Here is a 24,107-nt window from a genome sequence, read left to right as displayed (position 1 = left end):
AGAGCTTTGAAAAACAGGCGAAGATGGGGCTGCTCACTCGGGCACGGCTGGAAATGAGCAATTATATGTATTAATAAAAAATGGAGGGAAAGGAGAAGCAGGCACTGCACTTTAGGGAAGAGCAGGGTCCCTGGAGACCAAAAAGCACAGAGCCTCCCCTGCTTTCTGAATTCCCTTCTTGCCTTGGGGAAAACCCTCTCAGGTCACCACGAGCTGGGCAGTGCCACATGAGTGCAAACTCTGCAGAGCCTGGGGGACACTGCAGCTCCTGCAGGGCTCCATGTCCTCCCAGCATGGTGCCTTTCCAGCAAACACTCTCCTTACTCATGTGAAATATTCTAAATTAGTGTTTTCCAGCAAAATATGCAGAATAAACTCAGTATTGCACCAGTCTTCACCAGCTGCAATTAACTCTTAATCACAATGTGGGTGTGGGATTAAGTAATGTGAATTCTGAGGAATTTGGTCATCAAACTATAATTTGCCAAAACTAAAGCTTGAGGAAGCCACAAGTACTCGTCCAAAGCAAACAGAGGCTTGTGGGTCCCTTCAAACTAAGGAAATCCTATGGTTCTTTTTATTTTTGAGAATATTGAAACAGACATTTTCAACGTTTATAAAACATTTCATCCCAAATTTTGCAAAGGTGACATTTGTTTCCAGAAGTCAAGAAAATCAAAACAGCGCTTTCCAAAGGGTCAGATGATGTTTGTGGGAGCCAAGAGTTTTGTTTCAGTTCAGAGTGAAACAAGTTTTGGTTTATTCCAAGCATCAGTGCCTATGTTTGGGCAGGCCGGAAGGTGTTGGAATTGAAAGCTTTATTCCCCAAATAAATATTGTGGCTGTTGGGCAAGGAGAGCTCCTGCTTTCCTCGTTTAGGGAGGGTGCTGTCCTGACTTACTTGAGAGATCCCGTCCGACTCCAAGGGCCAGCCCGTCCTTGATCCAGAGCACGATGCCATTGTACTCGGGGATGGCACAGAGCAGTGTCACTGGCTGTCCTGCGATCACCACCTGGTCCTGGGGCTGCTGTGTGAATGAGGACGCTTGGCCTGCAGAGGGGAACAGGAGAGCAACAGGAGCTGTCAGTTCTGCAGTGGTTTTCAGCATGAGGCCTTTCCTTGGGATGTAACAATCCAGGATGCTCCTGGCACAGCACAAAATGGGAGACTGAGCTCTGCAGCTCTTAATTATGTGATTGCTTAATTATGTGATTGCTCCATAGAATGGTGGAATAGCTTGGTTTGGAAGGAACATTAAAGCTCATCCTGTTCACAGGGAAGAATTCCTTCCCAACATCCCATCTAGCCCTGTCCTCTGGCAGTGGGAAGCCATTCCCCCTTGTCCTGTCCCTCCATCCCTTGTCCCAAGTCCCTCTCCAGCTCTCCTGGAGTCCCTTTAGGCACTGGAAGAGGCTCTGAGGTCTCCCTGGAGCTTCTCCTCTCCAGGTGAACACCCCCAGCTCTCCCAGCCTGGCTCCAAAGCAGAGGGGCTCCAGCCCTGAAGCATCTCTGTGGTCTCCCCTGGACTCACTCCAGAAGCTCCACATCTTTCCTGTGCTGAGGACCCAGAGGTGGACACAGCACTCAGTGACAAACATTTGCAATAGTTTTGCTCCCTGGGGGGAAAAAAAGCTCCAGCCAAGAGGCACCAGCATTTCCTGTAACTGTTTTATTCCAAATTTTGGTGATAGTGTTTCAGCCACAATGAGCACAGACAGAGAAGCAGCAGGACGTCCAGCAGCAGCAATATTTTATATTACACATAATAAAAGAGGCTGTTGGTCCTCTGCTTCTGAGCCTTGCTCCCACCTCGTGTGCTCTCTGAAATCAGGATGCACAGATAACAACCTGCTATAAAACATGCAGGGAAACAACCAACTGCTGCTGTTCTCTTCCCTCCCCGAGTGTAACCTCTTGCCATTTGCTGGGAGCTTCCCACACATCTGGAGGGGAAAGGAAAGACCAGCTCTGCTTCATCACTTTTGCAAAGCTGCAAAGCTGCATTGTCAAACTCACAAATCTCCATCCTCACCCATCTGTACCCAGGATGCTGCAGTAAAAAATCCCAGCCCCAGGTCATCTCCTGCCCTGGTGGGATGTCTCACACCTAAGGTGTGACATGGCACTTCTCATTTTCCATGGGAAGTGCTCCAGGCACTGTAACCTCTTCCACAGCAGAATCTGCTCAGCATTACATTTTCTTTTCACTCTCCTTTGGCTTTGCCATGATTGAAAATCTTTCATAGAATCATGGAATCCCAGAATGGTTTAGGTTGGGAGGCATCTTAGAGATCATCCAGTGCCACCCTCTGCCATGAGCAGGAACACCTTCCACTGTCTCAGGTTGCTCCAAGCCCTGTCCAGCCTGGCCTTAGACACTTCCAAGGATTCAAAGTGTCAAATCCTGCTATTTTTTTTCCTGTCCCATAATGAGTGCATGGGAAAACCCCAAAATCCCCTTGCAGAGCCACAGTCTAATGCTGGAAGATCCTAAATGTGAGGCCATTTCAGACAGATCTGCTGATATCTGGGCTCCTGTGAACATGGTCCTTTGTGTGAGTTGGTTGTAAAGCATCACAATTGTTCTGCCACCATTTAAAGTCTTGCTCTGAATCTGGATTCAGGAGAAGATCTGGGAAAGAGAGGTGTTGGGGGAAAGGCAGAACCACGAGATTGCCCCTTGCTGAGTTATCTGTGGGGTTTGTAAGACCAGGAGCCTCTCAGGGTGGGAACTCTGGCCCTGCACCAGGCAGGAATTCAGAGCCCATGCCCCTCCACTGAGTGTCTGTTCAGTCCATGGAACAGGACTGGGCTGGAGGAAAAATTACTCTTTCAAACCAATTTGTCAAAGCGGGACAGTCTCCATGTGATCCACCCCAAATCAATTCGATCCTAATTTACACTGACTCCATTTAATCACTGACTGATGATTACTCCGGAACCAAGGTTAAGTGTGACACAAGTTCTCGCAGCTGAACTTGTTTCCAGATGAGCTGCTGGGCCTTTCCTACAGGGCAAAGCTCCAAAGCTCCATCATTTTCCACCTCGTGCCATTGAACCAATGTGTGCCCCAATGTGAGTGCTTATATTTCAATTTAATTTATTATAGCTTCAACTCTCTCTTAGCCAGCTAAAGGGGAAGAGCAGAGCTGTCCTTTCTAAATTCCAGCTGGTTTACAGACAGGAAAGTAAAAAGCCCAGCTGAAATATTTGCAGGAGCACCTTGACTGCTGTATTCTCAGGTATTTCAGGGCTCCCAGGTCTCCCAGCACCCACATATCTGCAAGAACTCTGATTTTCACCACAGATACTCCAAAAGATCACACTGGTGGCTCTCGGTGTGGTGCTGCCTGCACAACAGGGCAGGTTAATTCCAGAGGAGAATCCAGCTTTTCCTGCTGGGAGACACTTGTTGGAAGTCACAGTAGCCTCTGACAGCAGCACAAACCCTCGTGCTGGGTTAAGATTTAAATATTTGATTTCAAAGGGAATAAGAATCAGCTCTGGTTTTTTTTTTTTTTGACTCATAAAGGACTCCTAGGATGGCAGGGAAAAGTGGGATAAGAAACAGAACTAAGAAAGCAGAAAAAGCGAGCATTTTGCTTTGTTGTTTCGTTGTTTTATTTTAATCTATACTTTCCACCCACTAACTGGGTTTTCACATCTCACTCTGTAATCCTGACAATTCTCAAGGCAGAGCCGGGCGAGCAGGGACAGCTCAGGAAGGCAGCAATAACCCAAAAAGATTAGTTTTATCAGTGAGAATTATCAGGTTGTCAGCTGGGAGCTCCACGAGCCCTAATGAGAACGCAGAGGCACAAAGTGGTGTCTGTGCCCTCTGCAAATGCCCATTAAGCAGAGGCTTCATTTGGTAATTGCTGCTGGAAATGAAGCTCTTTTTATGTTTTATTTTTCCTTTTGCTCTTATTTCTTGATTTGTTTTAAAGACAAGCTGATGGCCATGGAAAATCAGAGCAAAAACATGGCATATGTCTCGTGTCCTTTCCTTCCCTGCGTTTGTTCAGTGTGAAGAATTGTCACTTAAACCCATTTTTTATCATCCAAGGCTCCATTTCAGCTACAAACAGCTCAGACTTAGTCACAGGAGAGGAGAGATGGGTGTAAGGACCTTAAGAGCATTACCTGGCCCAGTCCCTGCTCCACAGCAGGATCATCTCTCCCTAAATCACAGATAAAAAAAGAGAAAAAAGTACTGAAGGCAGAGCTCAACTCACTTTCAAATCAGCTTAAAGTCTGATTACTGGGTTTAACTGGGTTTGGAAGATCAGAGGCCCGTCCACGTTACAGCTTATGTCTTAATGTCAAAGGAACAAGTAATTTGCAGAAAAGTTTTAAGGGAGATAAGATACTTGACAGAAAATAACTGAAAATGGGGAGATTGGGAGAGGATGATTTACAAATGCAGGTTGAGCATTTTCAGCTACAAGAAAATGGGCTGAAAGACGTCAGTTGGGTATTTTTCCTGGCAATGTTTAAAATGTTATTGCAAAATGATGCTTTGGTTTCAGAGCAGGAGGTCTGACTCCAACCTGTTGGGAAACCAGGAGTTTCTCAGTTTCTCCCTACTACTAAATAGGCTTTTAGCAGAAAACACGGGCTAATCCACATCTGTGCAGAGATAGGAGTTCATAGAATCATGGAATTGTTTGGGTGGGAAGAGGCCTTAAAGATCATCTTGTTCCACCCCCTGCCATGGGCAGGGACACCTTCCACTATCCCAGGCTGCTCCAAGCCCTGTCCAACCTGGCCCTGGACACTTCCAGGGATCCAGAGGCAGTCACAGCTTCTCTGGGCACCCTGTGCCAGGGCCTCTCCACCCTCACAGGGAACAATTTCTTCCCAATATCCCATCTAACTCTGTTTTCTGTTGGTGTGAAGCCATTCCCCCTTGTTCTGTCCCTCTATCCCTTGTCCCCAGTCCCTCTCCAGCTCTCCTTTAGGCACTGGCAGAGACTCTGAGCTCTCCCTGGAGCCTTCTCTTCTCCAGATGAACACCCCCAGCTCTCCCAGCCTGGCTCCAGAGCAGAGGGGCTCCAGCTCTTGGGGCATCTCCATGGTCTCTCTTGACTCTCTCCAATATCCTTCCTGTGCTGAGAACCCCAGAGCTGGACACAGTTGTCCATACAAGCCCAACCAAGATTCCAGGCACAACATCCACATTGCCCACCTCCCTGAAACCTCCTGCCACAGGAAGAATCCCCAGATCTGGATTTGGGAAGTGCTGCTCAGCAATTGCAGCCAGTGGGGAAATGCAGGAATGTGTCCATGTGCACCCAACCCAAGCATAGCCCTGCTTTACTTCCACACCCCATCTTCCCTCAAGTGTAAATATCTGGAATATTTTCAAAGGAACAACCTGGTCAATGCCTGTCTTCCTGGGAACTTGTCTGGGAGTCACTGGGCACTGACTCTGCCCCTGGGAGTCTCCATGTGAGGATCTGTTCATCCAGCACAGTGATGCTCCGAGCCAGAAGCAGAGACTGGGGCTGCAAATTCATTGTTGATTTTTTTGGCTTTGTTTTAAAAGCAAACAGATATGGAAATGAGATGCTAACGATGCCACTTGGCCATGGCCCAGCACAACCCCAGTGTCCCATCTGCCCTCTGGAGCTGCCCTGCAGCTGGGAGTGCATTGTCACCGCAGGTCACCTGCTGGTGTAGGTGAGGGTTTGATGTCACAGGAGCTCTCGATCCCAGAGCCTCCCCATACCCTGCTGGCTGCTGCTTTGCCCTGCTGCTCAGGGAGCTGCCAGGCACCAGCAGGACCCAGTGCTGACCTCCAGGAGCTCCTGCTTTCCTCAGGAGTCTCTCTCATGGGGTCACTTCTGCAGCCACTGAAATCCTGAACGGCAGGAACAAAACAGGACAATAAAGGCGCCACGGCAAAGAGGGAGCAGGCAAGAACACTAACCCTGCTTTCAAAAACCCCAGGCAGGATGCTTGTGAAGTCACAAGCGTGTCATAAAAGCTAAAGGAAGAAAAAAGAGGAAAAGAGAGAGAATCACTTTAGAACTCTTTACATTTCCTTAACGGATTTTGCACCTGCGGCTCCTGATTTTTCAGTGTTTCTCTGTAATGTTGCCTTGTTCTTTCAAACAAAGGCTGAGACACTTCTGTGTTTGTGGCTTCCAAGGGAAATTACACTGCCAGTGCCGTGGCATTGATTTCCAGAGAAGTCCCAACACCCACGGATGGTGAGAAGGCCCAAAAATCCTGTTTTATACCCCAGAAAACAGAGGGAGGCACCTGCATGATGTCACTGCCACAGTCTGCTGCAGCAGGACCTGGAAACCCCTTCCATCGCTGAAGCCAGAGTCAGTGACAGGCTTTTTGAGCTCTCTGAAGACTGAAATCTGTTTGCATGAGTTCCTGGCTGAATTATTTCAGCTTGCAGCCTCCTGCGCCCAAACCAGCAACCGGGAGCAGCAGAAAGTTAAATTTTCATTACCCAAGAGGAGTGAGTATTGTAGTAAGAAGCGAGGGACTCACCGAGGGAACAATGACTCATTAGAAATGGAGACATTGTGGCTGCTTTTATGTTAGTGAAGCTTTGAATGTCCATTGTGCTCTGAAAAGAATCAGTCCTTTTTGTTGAGGAGAGCATAGAAGTGGAGAAGGAGGACTATGAGCTCCTTGTCAAAATATTGCTGTTCTGAAATGAAAAGCCTGGTGATTAGGAGTGCTGGGACATTCTCCTTGTTCCTTGGTGGGAAGAGCTGATCCTTCCCTTGGCTTGGAGCTGGCACGGCGGGTGGCAGGAGGGTGATCAAGGGGCTGCTGTGTCACACCCTAATCCTACACAACACCCCAGGAGGGTCCCTCTTCAGACCAAGCAGATCCCACCCGATGGAAATAAGGGCATTTCAGGGTTTCAGGTGCCTGGAGATGGAGTGTCCTGGGGTGATGGTCTCTAATCTGAGACATGGAGCCATGTCTTGGCCATGGAGAGGGCTGAGAAGAGATGGCTCCATGCCCACACCTTCCCAGCAGAGCAGGGCCTTGCTCTGCCCCACCCCACACAGTTCCTGCCATGGCCCCATGACCAGCAGGAGCTCCCAGAGCTCCTTTGGGTTCCTCCCTGGAGCCAAGGACACCAAGCGCCCTGCACATTGTGCTCCACAACACACACCCGCATTGATTTTCAGATGAGTAGGAAAAGCAAGCAGACAAAAGCCTTACATTATTTACAAAGCTCTCTGGAATTGTCAGTCATGGGGAAGCACAGGGAAGAGCCGTGCAGGCAGCAGAGCTGCTCATCCCAAATCTCCCTGCATCCCAACTCCCCCTCTGGTGGGAGACAACACCCAGAGCTGCACTGAGGTGGAGCCTCAGTGTGCAGAGCACATGGAGCAGGAAGGAAAGAGAGAGCTACATGTTCCCAGGGACAAGGATTTCCCCAGACAAGGACAGAGATGAGCTTTCCCTACACCACTGGAGAAGCCAAAGATCTGTGGCTGCCCAGACAGGAGCAGAGATCACACCAGCAATGCTGTCCTCAGTGAGGAGATGTGGATCAGCCTCCCCACAGGAGAGCCCCTTGCTGGTGGTGGCCACAGCCATGTCAGGTACTTCCTTCAGCTTCACAGAACAAATAAGAGAGGTAGCTTGAGCTCAGCCCTTGCATAACATTTCCATTATTTTATTTGGCTTCCTTGGGGAGAAAAGCAAATAAAATTCATCTGAACAAAAAATGTCAGTTTGGCCTTTTTTAGTTGTGACTACGCAAGTCCAGCTCACGTGGCCTCAGTGCTGAATTATTCAACTTGAAAGAAACCAAAGCACAACACCTTCAGCCAAGGAATGCCTCAGGTATATGCAGTGGTGCTTCTCACCAGCCTGCTGTGTGACCTGGCAGATGTGTCCTCACTCCAAGAGGGAAGGAGGGAGCTGAGCTCGTGCTTTGCTCAGCCACAAACATCCAGGGTGACAGGACTTCCCTGGAAGCACAGCCTGGAGGTGCCCATCGACTCCAGAATCCTGTGCAGCTCAGAGGGAAGGTGTGGGATGAACTGAGGTGAAGCCAAAGCCAAAGTGATCCCCAGGGAAGGCAATGAAAAATAGCAAAATGAATCTGAGGAAGGGGCTGGAGCACCAGGAAAGGCTGAAGGAGCCTGCAGGAAAGGAGGCTCAGTGGGGACTTTCTCCCTGTCTACAACTCATTGACAGGAGGGTGCAGCCAGGTGGGGATCAGGATTTGCTCCCAGGAAACAAGGGACACAGGACAAGAGGAAACAGCCTCAAGTTGCATCAGGGGGGGTCTAGGTTGGATAATTTAGGAAAATGTTCTTCACAGAAAGGGGTGCAAAGCATTGGAAGGGGCTGTCCAGGGCAGTGGTGGTGTCCCCATCCCTGGAGTGTTCACAAGATGTGTGGATGTGACACCTGGGGACATGGGTTAGTGCTGAACATGCTGGGGTTGCTGCGTTGAGGGGTTGACTTGATGATCCTCAGTCTTTTCCAAACTAAATGACTCTCTGATTCTAATTCCAGCTGCCAGAGTGAGTGAGAGGTGCAAAGCCAGGGCTCTGCTCCCCAGCCTGGCCTCTGGGAATGCATTGTCCCCTGGCCATGAGCAGCTCTGAGCAAAGCCACGTGCTGAGCTGAGCTCATCCCGCAGTGATGTCACATATTTTCCTAGCACTGCTTTGAGGGGAACCATCAACATCCCACTGTGTCCACTGAGTAGTTTCAAACAGGAAGCAGGGAAATTTTGAGTAAGATATTAAACCTTTCAGGGATCTTTTTGTCTATTAGTCACACAGGCAAGAGATCTGAACTATCGAGTGTTCCGCTGGCTTTGATACCCACATGAAATCCCAGCACTGCTTTCAAAGTCACTGTGAGGAGTTTGATCAGCCATGCAGAAAGGGCTGAAATGTCATCGGCTGCTCTGTTATTAGCTGCCAATTGGGAAAGGTGTAAGAGTATCCTTACCGTGGGATATTTATTAGCAAACTCTTCCCGGCGCCAGCCTGGAGAATTACCTCTTGTGAGATTAAATGCCTGTTCCTGGGAGCTGTGCTGATAGGAAACAAACTGATGTACTGCACCAAGGCACCAAAAAACAGCATTCAAGTGACCTTACAGACTGGATCATGCTGAATATTCAGGCTCCATGGATATCTCCAGGCTCCGTGGATGTTTCCAGGCTCCGTGGATATATCCATGCTCTGTGGATGGCTCCAAGCTCCATGGATGACTCCTGGTCACTCCACTCTCACAGCCTCATGGGTGCCTGCTGCCCAGATAACACCAAGCTCCAAGCAAGCAGCATTATCTGCTATTAGAGAAGCTGCCAGAGCTGGAACACGTGCTCTGGGGCACACAGGAGACTTTTACAGGCTTGGAAATAGAGGCAGCAAACTGGATTAGGCAGTGTTTTACCCAGGGGCCAGCACAGGAGGAGGAGAAAAGCAGGTGAGGCATCGCAGGGAGGTGGCAGAGGAGCTGAAGGGTCAGCAAGAGGCAGAGCTGATCATATCACTAGAGCTGTGGCAGAGGGGAGAGGTTTGAGAGCATCCCCACAGCCTGGGCTGGGGCCAGTGCCTCATCCCAATGCCTGGGCTGCCGTGGCTCCCTCTCCAAGGAAATCTGAGAGCTCTGAGCCTCTGCCAAGGCTGTTGGGGTGCAGGGTGATGCCTGTTCTCACTGGGAATGAGGGCAGTGGCACCAGCAGCTGTTTCAGAGACACTGGAAACCGTGGGCAGGCACTGAGCATCATCCCTCGTGGAGACAAGAGCAGAGGGAATAGATTTCCTCACATTGATCCACTTGGCTCCACTGAGCACTGCCAATGACTCCAAGAAATATTTTTTTACCAGTGCTCCTAAGGAAGCCGTGGCAAAATAAGAAATTCCCATTTGTTCTCCTGTCAAAGTGCAGTGTCCTGGCACAGCTTCCCCAGGGTCAGGGATGGGCCCAGGGAGTGAGAGCAGAGAGGATGCTCCTGCTCTGCTGATTCTGGGCAAGCAGCTCAACCCCAGATGATAACTGTTTGTAGCTCAGAAAGGGGGTGGCAGGTCCTGAGCCTTGCCCAGACACTCCTGGGATCTAAAACCTCCTACCTGAATCCACAGAGAAGGAACTTTTCGTTCTAAAAATGACAGTGGATGTGCAAACCAGCGGGCAGCAGCTTGCCTGCATCGAGTCTCCCAGATAAAATCCTTAAGGATTTTATCCCTTGTGACCTTCTGAAATCTCTCAGGTGATCCCCCCTTGCCTGGATTACATTCAATCCAAGTGCATCCCCTCTGCCCACCCTTTGTTCCCAGACCAGGGCTGCTCTTTTGAAATAGAGTCCTTTAAATCTCAGCTCATCTCTGAGTTAGAGGGCACAGAGGACACTCGTCCGTAGGAAAACGAGAAGGATGAATAATCCATTTCACAAACGATTTGGAGATTTCAAAGTCTGGCTCTGCTCCCAGGAAGAGCAGAAACTGGAAGTTGTGCAGTTCACGGGGTGGAAAATTAGAGCAAAGAGCTCGCCTTGGGTTGCACCATGTTTCACTTCCATCCTTGTTTTTCAAAATCTGTTATCGCATGCTTTGAGGCACGGAGAGAAATCAGAATGAAGATGCAGTTCAGAAGAGAAAATACGGATATTTAATGTTACATTCTCTGCACGTGGCAGGAAGGTTGGATGATCTTTAAGGTCCTCTCCAACCCAAACTGCCCAGGGATTATATAGTATTAAAACAAGTGGAAATTTCTGCTCCTTCTCAAAATAATTTGAAGTTGTCTTGCTACAGATTGGTGAGACATTGGATAGGTTGGAGAATTCATCCAAGGAGTGGTTAAATGAGGATGTTTCCATCTCTGTAGGTATTGGAAACGCCACCACCCAAGATTCCCCTACCAGACACTTCCCTGAACAAGAAACATCTTGGTGGCACCAAAGCTCACAGACTGAGTGAAGAAAAGGCAGAAATAAATCTTATTATTACCCTAGAAGGCTGAGAAGCTGCTGCCTGCATAAAACATCACCTGGGTGGCTTTTGGGGGAGCTCCTGGCCAGAGGAGCTATGGGATACTGCAGAGCAGGCTGCAGACTCACTCCAGCTCCTGCTGTTTACCCGAGCAGGGTGGGATTGCTCCAGGTTGTGCTCCATGAATTATCAGCTCTGAAGATGAAGTGGAGGGAGAATTAGCAGGTTTCTGCTGTAATTATTGTTTGTTTGGATTTTTACAAGTGGAAATGATTGTAAATATGTGCATTTTTTTTTTTACACATGCAAGATTCATATTTAAAATTAAAACAAATTATTCTGAAAAACAGCCTAAAGTGAAGTAAATGCAATACACACACAAAAAAGTGACAGGGGGAAGGCAGGAGGGGTTGGAGATGCTGAGATGAACAGACAGGGAGCAGATCATCTCTAAGCAGGAAATGTTTCACACACATGCCTATCTCGTTACCCCAGAAAGGTGCTTCAAAATTCACATATTTCTCTATCTGTACTTAATAAAAGCTCCCCTCCCTGAAAATCTTGCCTACACTATCCACAGAGCCAGGGAAATGCCCAGAAAATGCATTTATCCATCACAGAGCAGGCTGGTGACCTGCAGCACTGCCTACAACCAGCAGCTCGTGCTTTTTGCTTTTACCTCATAAAGCCAAGAACCATGAAAAACGAGAAGGCAACGTGAATCCTGTCAATATTTACAGCCCTGCAACTGCTTCAGCAGCCCAGGTGCAGCCCTGGGAGAAGGCACAGGCAGGGCTGTGCCTTGTCACTGCCAACAGCCCACCCAGCTTCTCCCCTCCCCTGCTGGAGAAGGCACAGCTCGGAGGGGACTTGGATTATTTAACACAGACTTTGCTGTTTGTTTTGTCACCAACTCCTTCTCAGCTGTCCCCACTGCAGGATCGATGGCTGCCTGGTGCAAAACCCCAGCCCAAGAGCAGATTAGCACATTCCAGCCTGCTGGGTTAATTAGCAGGTAATGAGAGATGCTCATCAATAAACTCAGCTGTGTCTGACCCCCCTCCTGGGCTGAGCTGGGTTACCTGCAGGGCTCAGGAATGACAAGCCCCACTGAGGTCACTTAGGAGATGATGTGCAAAGCTTTGGGAGAGTTCACACAGCCAGCACAGCAACAAACCCCTTTTCACTGAGGGTTTTGGGGGACAGCTGGAGGAAATGCTTTTCCATCTGGTTTGCTGGTAGAGGAGTCCTTGCTCAGGGTTAAGAGCTGCTACTGTAAAACCAGGAGTCAAAATGAAAAGAATTTCATTATTATTAACCAGGAGTTGGGCTCAGTGATCCTTGTAGGTCCCTTCTAACTCAGTATATTCTATTATTCCATTATTCTCCAAGTACAGTATTACACTCTCTTGGAGTAAATCAGTGGAAATCTCTCCCCAAGGACTCCCTTCTCCTGAGAATTTATCCGCAGTGGGGATAGATACCCCTAAGGAAAAATAAAGAAATACACAGACAAATAAATAAGGCACTTTTGCAGCTTAAAGCAGAGCAAACTTCAAACGCAGGTCCTTCTCAGGCTGAAATCCTGAGGAATGGTGAGAGGAAAGTCCCCAAACAGTCACAGCTGCCTGTGCCACTTCCATTTCTGACTTGAGGAAAAGCTCCCTGCCTTCAGGGAGGCAGGAACATAACCTCTTTGAGGCTTTAGAGAGAGACACATAACCATCATCATCATTTTTAAGAAGCAATGTGCACCACAGTGCCTTACGGACTCCTATAAATTACCAGGCACCCGCCTGCCAGCTCAGCCTAAGCTCGATATTGCCTGCAGTAATTATTTGGATCAAATGCAGTTTATCTGCTTCATATTTGTGTTTCTGTGCTCTCTGGTAACTTATAAATGTCATTGCAGTGTTTATTTGTTATAATGAAACTTAATGACGTTTGAAACCAATGGCTGTGGTTGCGGGCTGCAGGTTTGAAGTAATCTCTTCATCTTTGAAGCAGGAGGCCCAAAGATAACATTAAATTATCCTACAGAAAAGGAAGATGTATGCAGACAGATATTCAGGCCCGTGTATTATTCATTGGAGAGATGACTAGCAATGAGCCACAGTGCCTAAGGCGACGGACTCAGAGCATTGTCACCCAGCGAAGGCAAATGTTCCTGTCCAAGGGGAACCAGTTGTCAAGCCACGAGCCCAAGTGCATCTCAATCTGTTTTATTAAACCTTCGAAGGCATGCTGGGGTGGCTGGGTGCCAGACGGCCGTGTGAGATGGCTGGCAGGGAGGAAATGAGGTGGGGCTGCTGTAAAACACAGCGGGACTGGGTTAGGAGGGGGACAATCCAAATTTGTGAGGTGTCACAGGGGTGGGGAGCAGAGGGGAGCTTGGCAGCTGTGGGACCTCATCCCAACCAGGTGCTGAAGGCTGCTCTCCCTCCATGCAAGACCCAGAATAAACTTTACTTGCTTTCCTTCAGGCACTGCTCCTTGTCCTCCCTCCTTCTGAATAATTTCCTCCCTTGGTTTCTATTTCTGCGTGTATTTATAGACTCTGGTCGTGTCTCCCCTTGAGCCTCCTCCAGACTATATAAATTTCCCTCCTCCAGTCTCTCCTCTTACAACCTGCTCTCTAATCCCTGGGCCATTCCTGCCACCACAGTCAGTGTTCTCCCTGCCTTTGCTCCGTGCTCCCCCACTGCAGGGACCAACATTGCTGCCATGCCAGTCCCATCGCAGCCCACGTGGAGCTGCACAATTACTGCTGCCTTATCACCTCGGGACCTGCTGAAGCAAAATGCCTGTGGCAACAGCCAGGAACATCTTTCCCTCAGCTCCCTCCGTGCTGTCAGGAGTGTGGAAGTACCCAGCACTTAGAGAGCTTTAACCCCTGCAGCACAACCCAGCTTTGGCACCTCTGGTTTGTGAGTTTCTTTCCTTCCCACGGGCTGGGCTGATGCTCCTACACCTGCTGCATCTCTCAGGAATACAGAAACTGCCTCACTAGACCTCTCCCCATGAGGGCAGTGAGGGTTTAAGGTCTGCAGGAAACTGGACCCCAGTGAAGTTTGGCTTTTTGTCTTCACCAGCTCCTCCTGCTCAGGGTCAGACAGGGCTGGGAACATCCTGTGCTGCAGCATCTGCTCCAGCAGCAAAGCTCCATCCTCTGCTCTGACCTGAGCAATGGGACAGAGTGGCCAGAGGGTGAGGAAGGGGGTTCTGCCCCACTTAGGTGAGACCCCACCTGAGCTGCCTCCAGCTGTGGGGTTCTCATCATTGGAAGGATGTGAACCAACTGGAGCAAGTCCAGAGAGGCTGTGGAGATGCTGCAAGGGCTGGAGCCCTTCTGGTCTGGAGCCAGGCTGGGAGAGATGGGGGTGTTTGCTGGAGAAGTCTCCAGGGAGAGCTAAGAGCTCCTTCCAGTGCCTGGAGGGCCTCCAAGAAAGAAGGAAAGGGACTTTGGACATGGAGGAATGGCTTCCCACTGCCAGAGGGCAGGGTTAGATGGGATATTGGGAAGAAATTCACCCCTGTGAGGATGGTGACGCCCTGGCACAGGGTGCCCAGAGAAGCTGTGGCTGCCCCTGGCTCCCTGGAAGTGTCCAAGGCCAGGCTGGACAGGGCTTGGAGCAACCTGGGATAGTGGAAGATGTCCCTACCCATAGCAGAGGATTGGAACAAGATGATCGTTAAGGCTTCTTCCAACCCAAACCATTCTACCATTCTTTGATTCTGTGATTCCTTTCCTGCCCTGCCATGATCCTCTCTGCTCTCCCAGGCTGTTGTGTGAACCAATCCCAGATCCCTGAACAACCCCAAGAGTGCCAATGCTTAGAGTTTCAGTGGTTTTGCGTGATTGTCGGGAAAGATTGTTCCCCCCAAATCCTCCAAGGATCAGCCCTGGGGAGCAGATATCCATCCCTGACCATCTCCATACCCAGCACTGGCCGAGCTCCCTGCCCTGGGCACCGGCAGTGCAGGGAGTGACCCCTGGAGAGGGCAAACCCTACAAGCAAACACTGCTCAATGCTTTACTCACTGACCACCAGAAGTGCAAGAAAGCCTGGAAAACTCATCCAATTAACCCATCTGAGCACCTGGATCAGAACCAGGGGTCATCACTGGCAGAGGAGTTACCCGATGACAACTGACTGGAGAAATTCATCTTCATTACTCACAGTCCTTATGCAACCAGACCTAGAGAACTCAGCATTGCAAGGATCTCAGCATTGAGAGCTCCTCCAGGACCCCAGGTCTGATTTCCCCTGGAGCAGACAGAACCTCTTTTCCAGCTGAGAGCACCTCAGATTAACTAATGCACCTGCACCCAGCTTCCTGCAGCCCCAGAGCCTGGATGAGCCTCCCATTCCCACTCCCACTGGATCTAACATCGCTTAAAACCTCGGTGACATCGATTAATGACGAGGAGAGAACTGTGCAGGGCCACCTGCAATGACCTTGATGGAAACCCTTGAGAAGGGAGTTAATTCTGGACTCTGGCCGCGCTCAGCTCGGAGGGGCTGCGAGCTCTGCCATCTCCCAAGCAGCCCTGGGAACAAACAAGTTGACAAATGAGGCTGCCTCTTAATGAAGCCGCAGCCAAAGTCAATACTCAGCGCTTCTATCAGGGCACAGATCAAAGATGGTCTCAAGGGCAAACGACCTCGGCAGGGGTGGGACAGCTGTCATTCAGGGGAGGGAGGGGATGGCTCAGAAATGAAAAGGAGCAGTCTCAGAAGCAGAGGGAGACAAGGGCAACTTGCACAAGCAGAAAGGAAAAAGATTTAGAAGAGGAGACACGCAAAAGGTGGGGGGAAGCCTTCCTTCCAGGCCTGGAGTGCTCTTTCTGCAGTTAAATCTGGCTATTCAGATCCTGATATTCTCTCAAAACTGCTGCACATCCAGAGCTACATCCTCACAAACCCAGATTTCAGCTATTTCTCTAAGGTTTTCCTCAGAGGTTTTCCTTCTCCTCCCACCCAGCTGTCAAAAGATTGAGATGGGGAAAGACCTAGGTTCCCCCATCTATTTACAAGGATCTAAAGGGGTTTAAAATTTTGCCTTCAAGTTAGGTACACTTGGGGTGATTTTCTGGGGCCAGGGATAGGAGAAAAGGAAGGAAAACACATATGAACAGCACGACAGATAAGGACACACCTCCCACCACAGCAAATCAGCTTCCCAATATCCACAGCTCTTTGCAGCTGGAGGAAGGAGGTTCTCACCAGCAGTTCAGTCCTGCAGCACCTTTAAATCCATCAATGTCCACTGCATACTCCAAGCCACCACTTCAGGCTGTCCCCTAGCCAAGGAGCAGCCTCCCTGCAGGGAATGGCTGAAACAGGAGCCCTTGGGTGGATGGTTTGGACTGAGACTCACCTGGGACAGCCCACACCTGATCCCAGCCTGGCTCTGGAGAACCCCCAGGATGCAATTCCATACCAGCTGCAGCTGGCTGAGGCTCCTGGGGCAGGGATTGTTCCCTTCCTAGCTGCCCAGCACCTGGCCCAGCATGGACTTGACCATCAGCTGAAGGCTTCTGCTGCTGTGTGAGCCATTCAGTCCTTCCCTGTCTCCAGAAAAATCCATGGGCAGCTCAGCTCCCCCTTTGAAATCTCCAGGATTGAACACTGGTCTGAGCTGACGGCAACAACAACCCAGCATACTTATCTCCAGGTCAACCTAAATATTTCATTTAGCTTCTAAAGGAGTCAATGCCTTTCTCTCTTTCTTCCTTTATTTTAAATCTCAGAATGCTACTGACTCTCATGAATATTGATGAGGATCATTAGTCACTGAACATTTCACTTCCCTTCTCTTTTCGCCGTCTATATAAAAGCTTCATCTTTGTTAAAGGGGAAAAAAATGCATCTCAAGTTATATCTCTGGATATGCTTTTAGATTATCTCCATTAATGCATTTATAGAGGAGTAAATACCCATGGGAGCAAATATTAGGTGTAAAAGGGCATGGAGATACCAGCCCTGGAGATACCAGACTGGTGCTGCACTGGAAGGAATTGGGAAGGTTTGTGGCTGATGTTCTTTGCTCTCTGAAGGTTCATCGTGGCAGCCTTGGGTACCAAATAATCCTTGCATTGGCTGCCTATCCAAGGGGATTCCACTCACACTCCCCTTCATGCATCATCCCTACCTGTCCTGAAGGTTTTTGACCATTTCCATTCCTTCCACCTTCATCAACTTCCACCCAAAGGCTGCTGATGGCCTTCAATCCCATTGAGAGAACACAGATGGGAGGTTTTGCCTGGACACAGCAAATAACTTGGGGGGAAACAAGAAAAGCTGGACTTGCAGCATTCAGCTGGGTGCTTCACCACCATATTTCCCTATTTCCTCATGATAAGAAAGGATTTTTAGGAGGGTTTAAAACCAAGTCAGCTCAAACACAGCCACATGTGCTGCTGAGTGTTTTGCAGTGTCTTTCAGTCAAATGCAACACAGTCCCACTTCACTGAGAAATAGGAGCAGAATCATTTTGCTGGCCTGAAATATACAATTTCGCCCCATTTTGTCATGACAGCAGTGAAACAGAGCTGCCTCACTCTGCTTCTGTAAGAGAGGAGCTTCATCCTGCAGGTTGGGACTACGGGGTGGTGTTATGTGACACACAGGGACACCCTGGGGATGGAGCTTCACAATGAGTTGTTTAAGCCTTTTTGAAGCACACCAAAGGCACCAGCTCCCCAGTGCCTGGAACACCAGAGGGTTTCATCTTCACACCAGTCTTAGCTCCCACCCCACAGCCTGTTGGGCTGGAAGTGCTCCAGCACTCCAGTTTCTCTCACAATTGCACAGCAGATTTCCTCCTGCTGGCTCGAGAGCCATTTCAATGGCAGGCCTGGCTGTTTGTCGATCCTGAGTGTGTCTCAGGGTGGGACTTACAAGGCTGCAGTGGTTTTAATTGATATTCTAAGTGACAGGAACTTGGTAGTGCTTCATTGCTCCAGTCTGGGCAGCTCCAAAACATCTCTGGCTGCCTCCAGGAGAGGGAGGTTGGTGATCCCGACAAGGCAGGAACAATCCTGGTGTCTCCTTGCAGCCATGGGTGCACTGCAGTCCCTGTGCCCCACAACTGCCCCCCAAAATAGCAGAAATGATGCTTCCCCTTCCTCCAGCCTTGGGTAGAGATGTGCTGTCACAATCCTGCCCCCTTCCTGACCAAAATCTGGATTGTTTTCTTGGAAGCAATGGATTCCAGATACCTTGAGAGCTGGAGATTTCCATAGTCAGGCTATCATGTCCATGCCAGGGGGATTTACAGCATCACCAGCACCTGAGTCGATGGCAGAGCCAGATCTGCCCATCCAGGCTCTGCTCTAGTGGCCACCATGTGCCTTAGTGGTGGCCTGGCAGTGCTGGGTTAGCAGTTGGACTCAATGATCTTTGAGGTCTTTTCCAACCTAAACAATTCCATGATTCTGAGCCCACAGTGTGACTGGGATCACTGATCACACTGCTGCCAGAAGCCTCCTTGGCAGGGTCCTCATGGACACCAGAGAGGAAAGCTAAATAACAGAGCCCAGTTTGCCCAGAAGCTCTGCAGAGAGGGGAAAACTATCAGCAGACACAGCTGCAGGGGAACCCAGCCTGGAGCAGCTCCTTGGACCTCCTGTCATTCATGTCCCCACACCTCCTGATTAAAAATAAACTGGACTGAAGCCCTCAGAGATGGGAGCACCAAAGGTTGGCAGGAAGGTGAGGTCCACAGCCTTATCCCTGCCTGCTTCCAGGTGCAGCTCACAGGAGATTTTTTTCCACAACTTGCCATGTTCCTCAGGTGTACATCCCATTCCAGTGCCAGAAAGACCCAAAGGGGCATGGCAAGTGGAATTCAAGTGACTGAAATAATCTACATCCCACCCTAGATACTGATCCATGTGTGTGAATCATGGAATTCCAGAATGGTTTGGGTTGGGAGGAACCTTAAAGATCATTTTATTCCACCCCCTGCCATGGGCAGGGACACATTCCACTAGCTCAGGCTGCTGCAAGCCCTGACCAACCTGGCCTTGGACACTTCCAGGGACTCAGGGGCAGCCACAGCTTCTCTGGGCACCCTAAGCCAGGGCCTCACCACCCTCATAGTGAACAATTTCTTCCCAGTATCCCATCTAACCCTGCCCTCCTTCAGCTTTAGGCCTTTCCCTCTTGTTCCACCACAACATGCCATTGTGAAGAGTCCCACTCCAGCCTAAGATTCCTGAAATGTCTTTAGTGGGCTCTCCAAAGGAAGTCCCTCCAAAGGAACAGTGCACAGATTCCACATGATCCCGCCCAGCTTCTCCTGTACACACTGGCAGGCTGAAAAGCAGCTCCTGAAATGTCTGATGTTGGTACTCAGGGAGCGAGGCAGGACTGTATTCATTTATTTAAGACCACGCAGCAATAGCTTTCCACAGGGAGCTGCTACTCCAATCAATAGATAAAATGATACCCTTCGACCATTAACTGCTACAACAACACTGTTCCCGTAAAGCTCCCGAGCTTTGGAGCAGATTTATGGCCAGCAGAGTTGCTCAGCTGCACTCCAGCTGCTGTAGACAACTGGAACATCACGGCTGGAACTCTGCTCCCCTTCTCCAAAGGAGCAGAGAGCAACAGCAGGTAGGGGAGAATGCACAGCAGGTCTCACAGGATCCTTTCCTCAGCAGCATCCCTGGGAGTGTGTGTGCTGCACCAGCCAGGACTCAACTCACAGCCAAAGAGCTCCTGCCTTTCCCAGTTTTCCAGCTGACCCAGCCTTCCCTTGACACCAGACAGAGGCAGCTCCTACAGTGGATTTTCCTCCGGTTTCACTTACATCCCTGCCTTGCTCAGCTCCCAGACACACAAAGCATCACGGAAATATCAATGAGACCTCTGAGATAACAATGCATCCTTAACAGCTCCTCGGGAGCGGCTTTATCCACTCTCCTTTTCCTTCCCAACGCCTTTGTCAGATAAAGAACAAAAGGCTCAATGCAGCTTACACGGAGCTGCCGGCGCTAATCAATTGTGACGCTGTCTGCGCGGGGACACGAGTGACAGGGCTGGGTGAGGAGACCTCCCCCAGCACAGAGCTACCTTCACTGGGGATGAGAGCACAGTCAGCACTGCACAGTTCCCTCCACATCCCGCAGGGAGCTCGGAGATCAGCTCATCACGGAGCCGCCGCTCCCAGGGCACTTTGTGCCAGAGATCCTGGAGCTTGGAGCAAAGCTTGGCAGAAATCCCATTTCCAGGGTGCAGACTGTGCAAAGCCCAGAGGGCAGAGCTGTGGGAAGATGCTGGGATGGTGCTGGAGTGGTTTCTGGGCTGCTGAGCTCCGCTGTGTGCACAAGGAGGCTGAGCAGAGCCAACACCGCTTGAGCTGAACCAAGTGAAACATCACAGGGCTAATCCCAAAGGACAGACCCTTTCCACTGCCAGGCCAGAGAACCAAGAGGGTTTGACCTTCTACAGCAGCACTGAGGTTGTTGGCATCTGTTAGAGGAGAAAGGTCACATTTTACAGGGATAAGAGGCATTGGCTCCTATTTATCCTTGAGGCTGAGGAAGATTCATGCTCAGCCTGTGCTGCTGCAGATGTAAAAGTCACTTGCAAGATCCAGATTAAATGTTCCCATAAATCCAAGTAATTCTGAGGCAGCAACTGCCTTGCTGAGCTGTTAATGGGTGGCACAAATATGCCACTGTGCCTCAGTGCCACGCTCTAATCAGAGGTTTTCCTGGAAGGGAAGGTTCATTGAACTCAGTTTGAACTATGGCAGGGAGCAGACAGGCGGTCAAGCAGAGAGACATTTGGAGCAGAGGCACAGCCAGCTTCTCTGAACAAGCCATTTTTCCCAAAAGAGCAGGGACTCCTTCCCAGAGCCCCAGCTGGTTTCCCTCCAGGCAGTAACACCAGGCCTGACAGAGAGAGGAGCCACAAATCAGACCATTGTAGAAAGGAGGCTCAGGCTCCAGGAGAGAAAAATATTGTGAGTCCCTCTGTTCTTTATCAGAGAAATGGGAGGGCAGGATGGGATGGATGAAGAGGCGTGGGAGGTCAGAAGGATGTGAAGCTGCTAGGGTGAGTCCAGAGAGGCCTTGGAGATTCTCCCAGGGCTGGAGCTCCTCTGCTCTGAAGCCAGGCTGGGAGAGCTGGGGGTGTTCATCTGGAGAAGAAAACGCACCAGGGAGACCTCAGAGCCTCTTCCAGGGCCTAAAGGGGCTCCAGGAGAGCTGTAGAGGGACTGGGGATGAGGAATGGAGGGACAGGACACAGGGAATGGCTTCACACTGCCAGAGGGTAGGGATAGATGGGATACTGGAAGGAATTGTTCCCTGTGAGGGTGGTGGGGCCCTGGCACAGAGAAGCTATTGCTGCATCATCCCTGGCAGTGTCCAAGGCCAGGTTGGACAGGGCTTGGAGCCACCTGGGATAGTGGAAAGTGTCCCTGCCCATGGCAGGGAGTGGAATGAGATGAGCTTTAAGGTCCCTTCCAAGCTGAACCATTCTGTATTTCTATGACTGAACTGGGCACAGATCTGCCCACAGCCCTACAAGTAGTGATGCATCCATACTCTGTGCCTACCACGTTATCCAGGATTCCAATACTTAGGACATACTTAAACTTTAACCCAGTTCGGTGTTTAAATCCACCTCCTTTCCTCTTTGTCCTCCTTGCTATTGTATTTCCCCACCTCAGCACTGCTGCCCAGCTCCCCAGGGACCCCAAGCTGCCCCTCAGCAGGGCTGCTGCAGGATGATCTGCAGCCCTTGTTCCTGCAGGAGCTGCAGATTGCCTCCGAGAAACCATTAAGAAGCAGTCAAATAGAGCAACCTTTCATTGACAAGGCACTCGGCCCTTTAAACGATTCCAAATAGTGTTTTCTTTTTATTGCTTTCTGCAGTTTAACAGCCTTGATTTCGAGTTACTTTGGCTTATGATAAACTCTGGATCTATAACATCTCTATTCTCTCCCCCTTTGGTCTCTCTCTCCCCCTTCTTCTTTATGTTTTTATTAACAAAAGATCCAGGAAAACAGATAGCAGATTAAAAGGGAAACAAATTGAAATGGGTCAAATGTATCTTGCTTAGATGACAGCCTCCCCATTAGATACTTTTAAACAGGACAAATAATCCGTTTGGAAGCATAAGTGGGCTTTTACATTTATTCTAAATTACAAACCAAATGATTGCAGCCTCAAATGGAAGCACTGGCTAATTGCACTAATACCTCACTAATTCCAGCACCAAGGAATGGGGGGAAAATGAACCATTTTCACCATTTTACCAATTATTCAATTTAGGCCAAGGTACATTATGCAAACCCTGGGCTGAGCTTCCTCTCCATTTCGTGATCTATGACAAGGACTGGAATTCCAGTTATTAATAATGGAGGAGCTATAATTATTCTAAGGATGGGTACGAGATAATTACAAGCCATAAACCCAGCTTTCACATGCAGACACAATTCTTTCCCTACGTCTGGCAGCACCAAAACCTTGCTGCAGACTGGAGACACTCTGAAGCTCAGGACAAACCCCCCCATGGAGCCATGGTGCTCACAGGTCATGATGTGAAGCCAGAGCTGGGAACATGAGCAGGAACTGGCAGCTGCCCAGCTCTGCAGGCAGGCAGGGGCTGGTCAGGATCAACCTGCCAGAGGGGATGGAATTAGGTGATCCTGAAGGTTCCTTCTGACCCAAAACACTCTATGACCCCATGGTTCTATGATCCCTAGAAGCTGCAGCCTGTGAGGGCTGCATGGCTGCAGGAATAATGCCAAACAGAGCACATTTAGGCCACCATTGTCACTGCATCTCTGGGCCAACTCACCCCTGTCCCATGTCTGAGGAATGTGGATGGATCCCATTTTTGCAGGACCTCCCCCTTCCACCAACTTGCTGTTGGAGCAAGCCCAGGGGAGGCCACGAAGCTGATAAGAGGAATGAAGCACCTTCCTGGAGAAGAGGAGGTTGTGTGGAGACCTAACAGCACCTTCCAGTATCTGAAGGAGCTACAGGGAAGCTAGAGAGGGACTCTCTCAGGAGCTGTAGTGACAGGACAAGGGCGAATGGGTATAAATGGAAATTCAGACCAGGTATCAGGGAGAAATTCTTCTCTGTGAGAGTGGAGAGATACTGGCACAGGTTGCCCAGGGAGGCTGTGGATGGCCCATCCCTGCAAGTGTCCAAAGCCAGGTTGGACAAGACCTTGAGCACCTGAGTCTAGTGGGAGGTGTCCTTGCCCACAGCAGGGGGAAGTCAGGACCAGATGAGTTTTAAGGTTCCTTCCAATCCTTAACATTTTGGAATTCTAGGAACAAGAGAGAGCAGAGCTTTGTATTAGTCTCAGTGCCTTACACTGAGATCCCAAACCTTCAGAACGGAAAAGTCAAGGTGAGATTTGCAGCTTAGACTGCTGAAGTTTCAAGGTCTCACCCTTCACCCTCTCAAAACTGAAGATTTGTCTTATGCTGACCAACAGCCCCACACGGATTTTAAAGAAAAGTCATGCACCTTGGATCTGGGCAGCCCTTCCCTGAGCTGATTTCTGCATCCCTTTCCCAGCAGAGATGATCTGCCAAGCTCTCCCTCTCACACAGAAAGCAGAGCACTCGTTGCTATGTGGAGCTGCAGCTCTGCAGCACAGGCTGCTGGTTCTGCTGTGCTTTGTGTGGTGAATGGAGACACCTTGAACACAGAATCCAACCCTGACACAAACGGAGAGCGGCTGCTGCCGGAGATAACTGCAGCACAACCTTCTCCTGGCACAGCAGGCAGTGTTTGCATCTCTCTGAAGAGGGGGGTTTGTCCTTCCCTGAGCACAGATCATTAACCACTCACTGCTCCAGGAGGAAGATGCTGCACCAAATCCTTCTGTCCCTTTCCCCAGCTGTGCCTGCTTTCCCCACTCCATGCTGGGCACGAGAATGATGCCCACCCTTCCCTCCAAGAGCTGTGTCCACCCCACGGAGATGCCACCTGCCCTCCACACCTGAGGACACGGGAGGCAGCGAAGTGTCTGGAAGGGGAGGGCAGATGAGGGCAGGAAGCTGCCCTGCCCTGCTGCCCTGCATGTGGGGACATTGTTGTGGGCACCTCCAGCAGCTGCAGGCTGGCAGGAACAGGTGGTGGAGGTGAAGGCTGACACCTCTCAGAGCTTAATCG

General features: G+C 49.9%; 1 protein-coding gene across 3 annotated transcripts in view; it reads right to left on the bottom strand.

Moving 5' to 3' along the window:
* KIRREL3 (kirre like nephrin family adhesion molecule 3) overlaps window positions 1-24,107 on the bottom strand; it is a 344,735-nt gene that overhangs the window by 96,598 nt on the left and 224,030 nt on the right. For all 3 annotated transcript variants that reach the window (XM_085081763.1, XM_085081764.1, XM_085081765.1), the window contains one exon: window positions 902-1,051. In XM_085081763.1, coding sequence (XP_084937889.1) covers window positions 902-1,051 — 150 coding nt within the window. The remainder of the gene's footprint in view (window positions 1-901; window positions 1,052-24,107) is intronic.

This window comes from Lichenostomus cassidix, chromosome 24 (genome assembly GCF_008360975.1).
Source record: "Lichenostomus cassidix isolate B80296 chromosome 24, HeHo_3.0, whole genome shotgun sequence".
Lineage (NCBI taxonomy): Eukaryota > Metazoa > Chordata > Aves > Passeriformes > Meliphagidae > Lichenostomus > Lichenostomus cassidix.
This window is presented reverse-complemented; position numbering and strand designations above follow the sequence as displayed.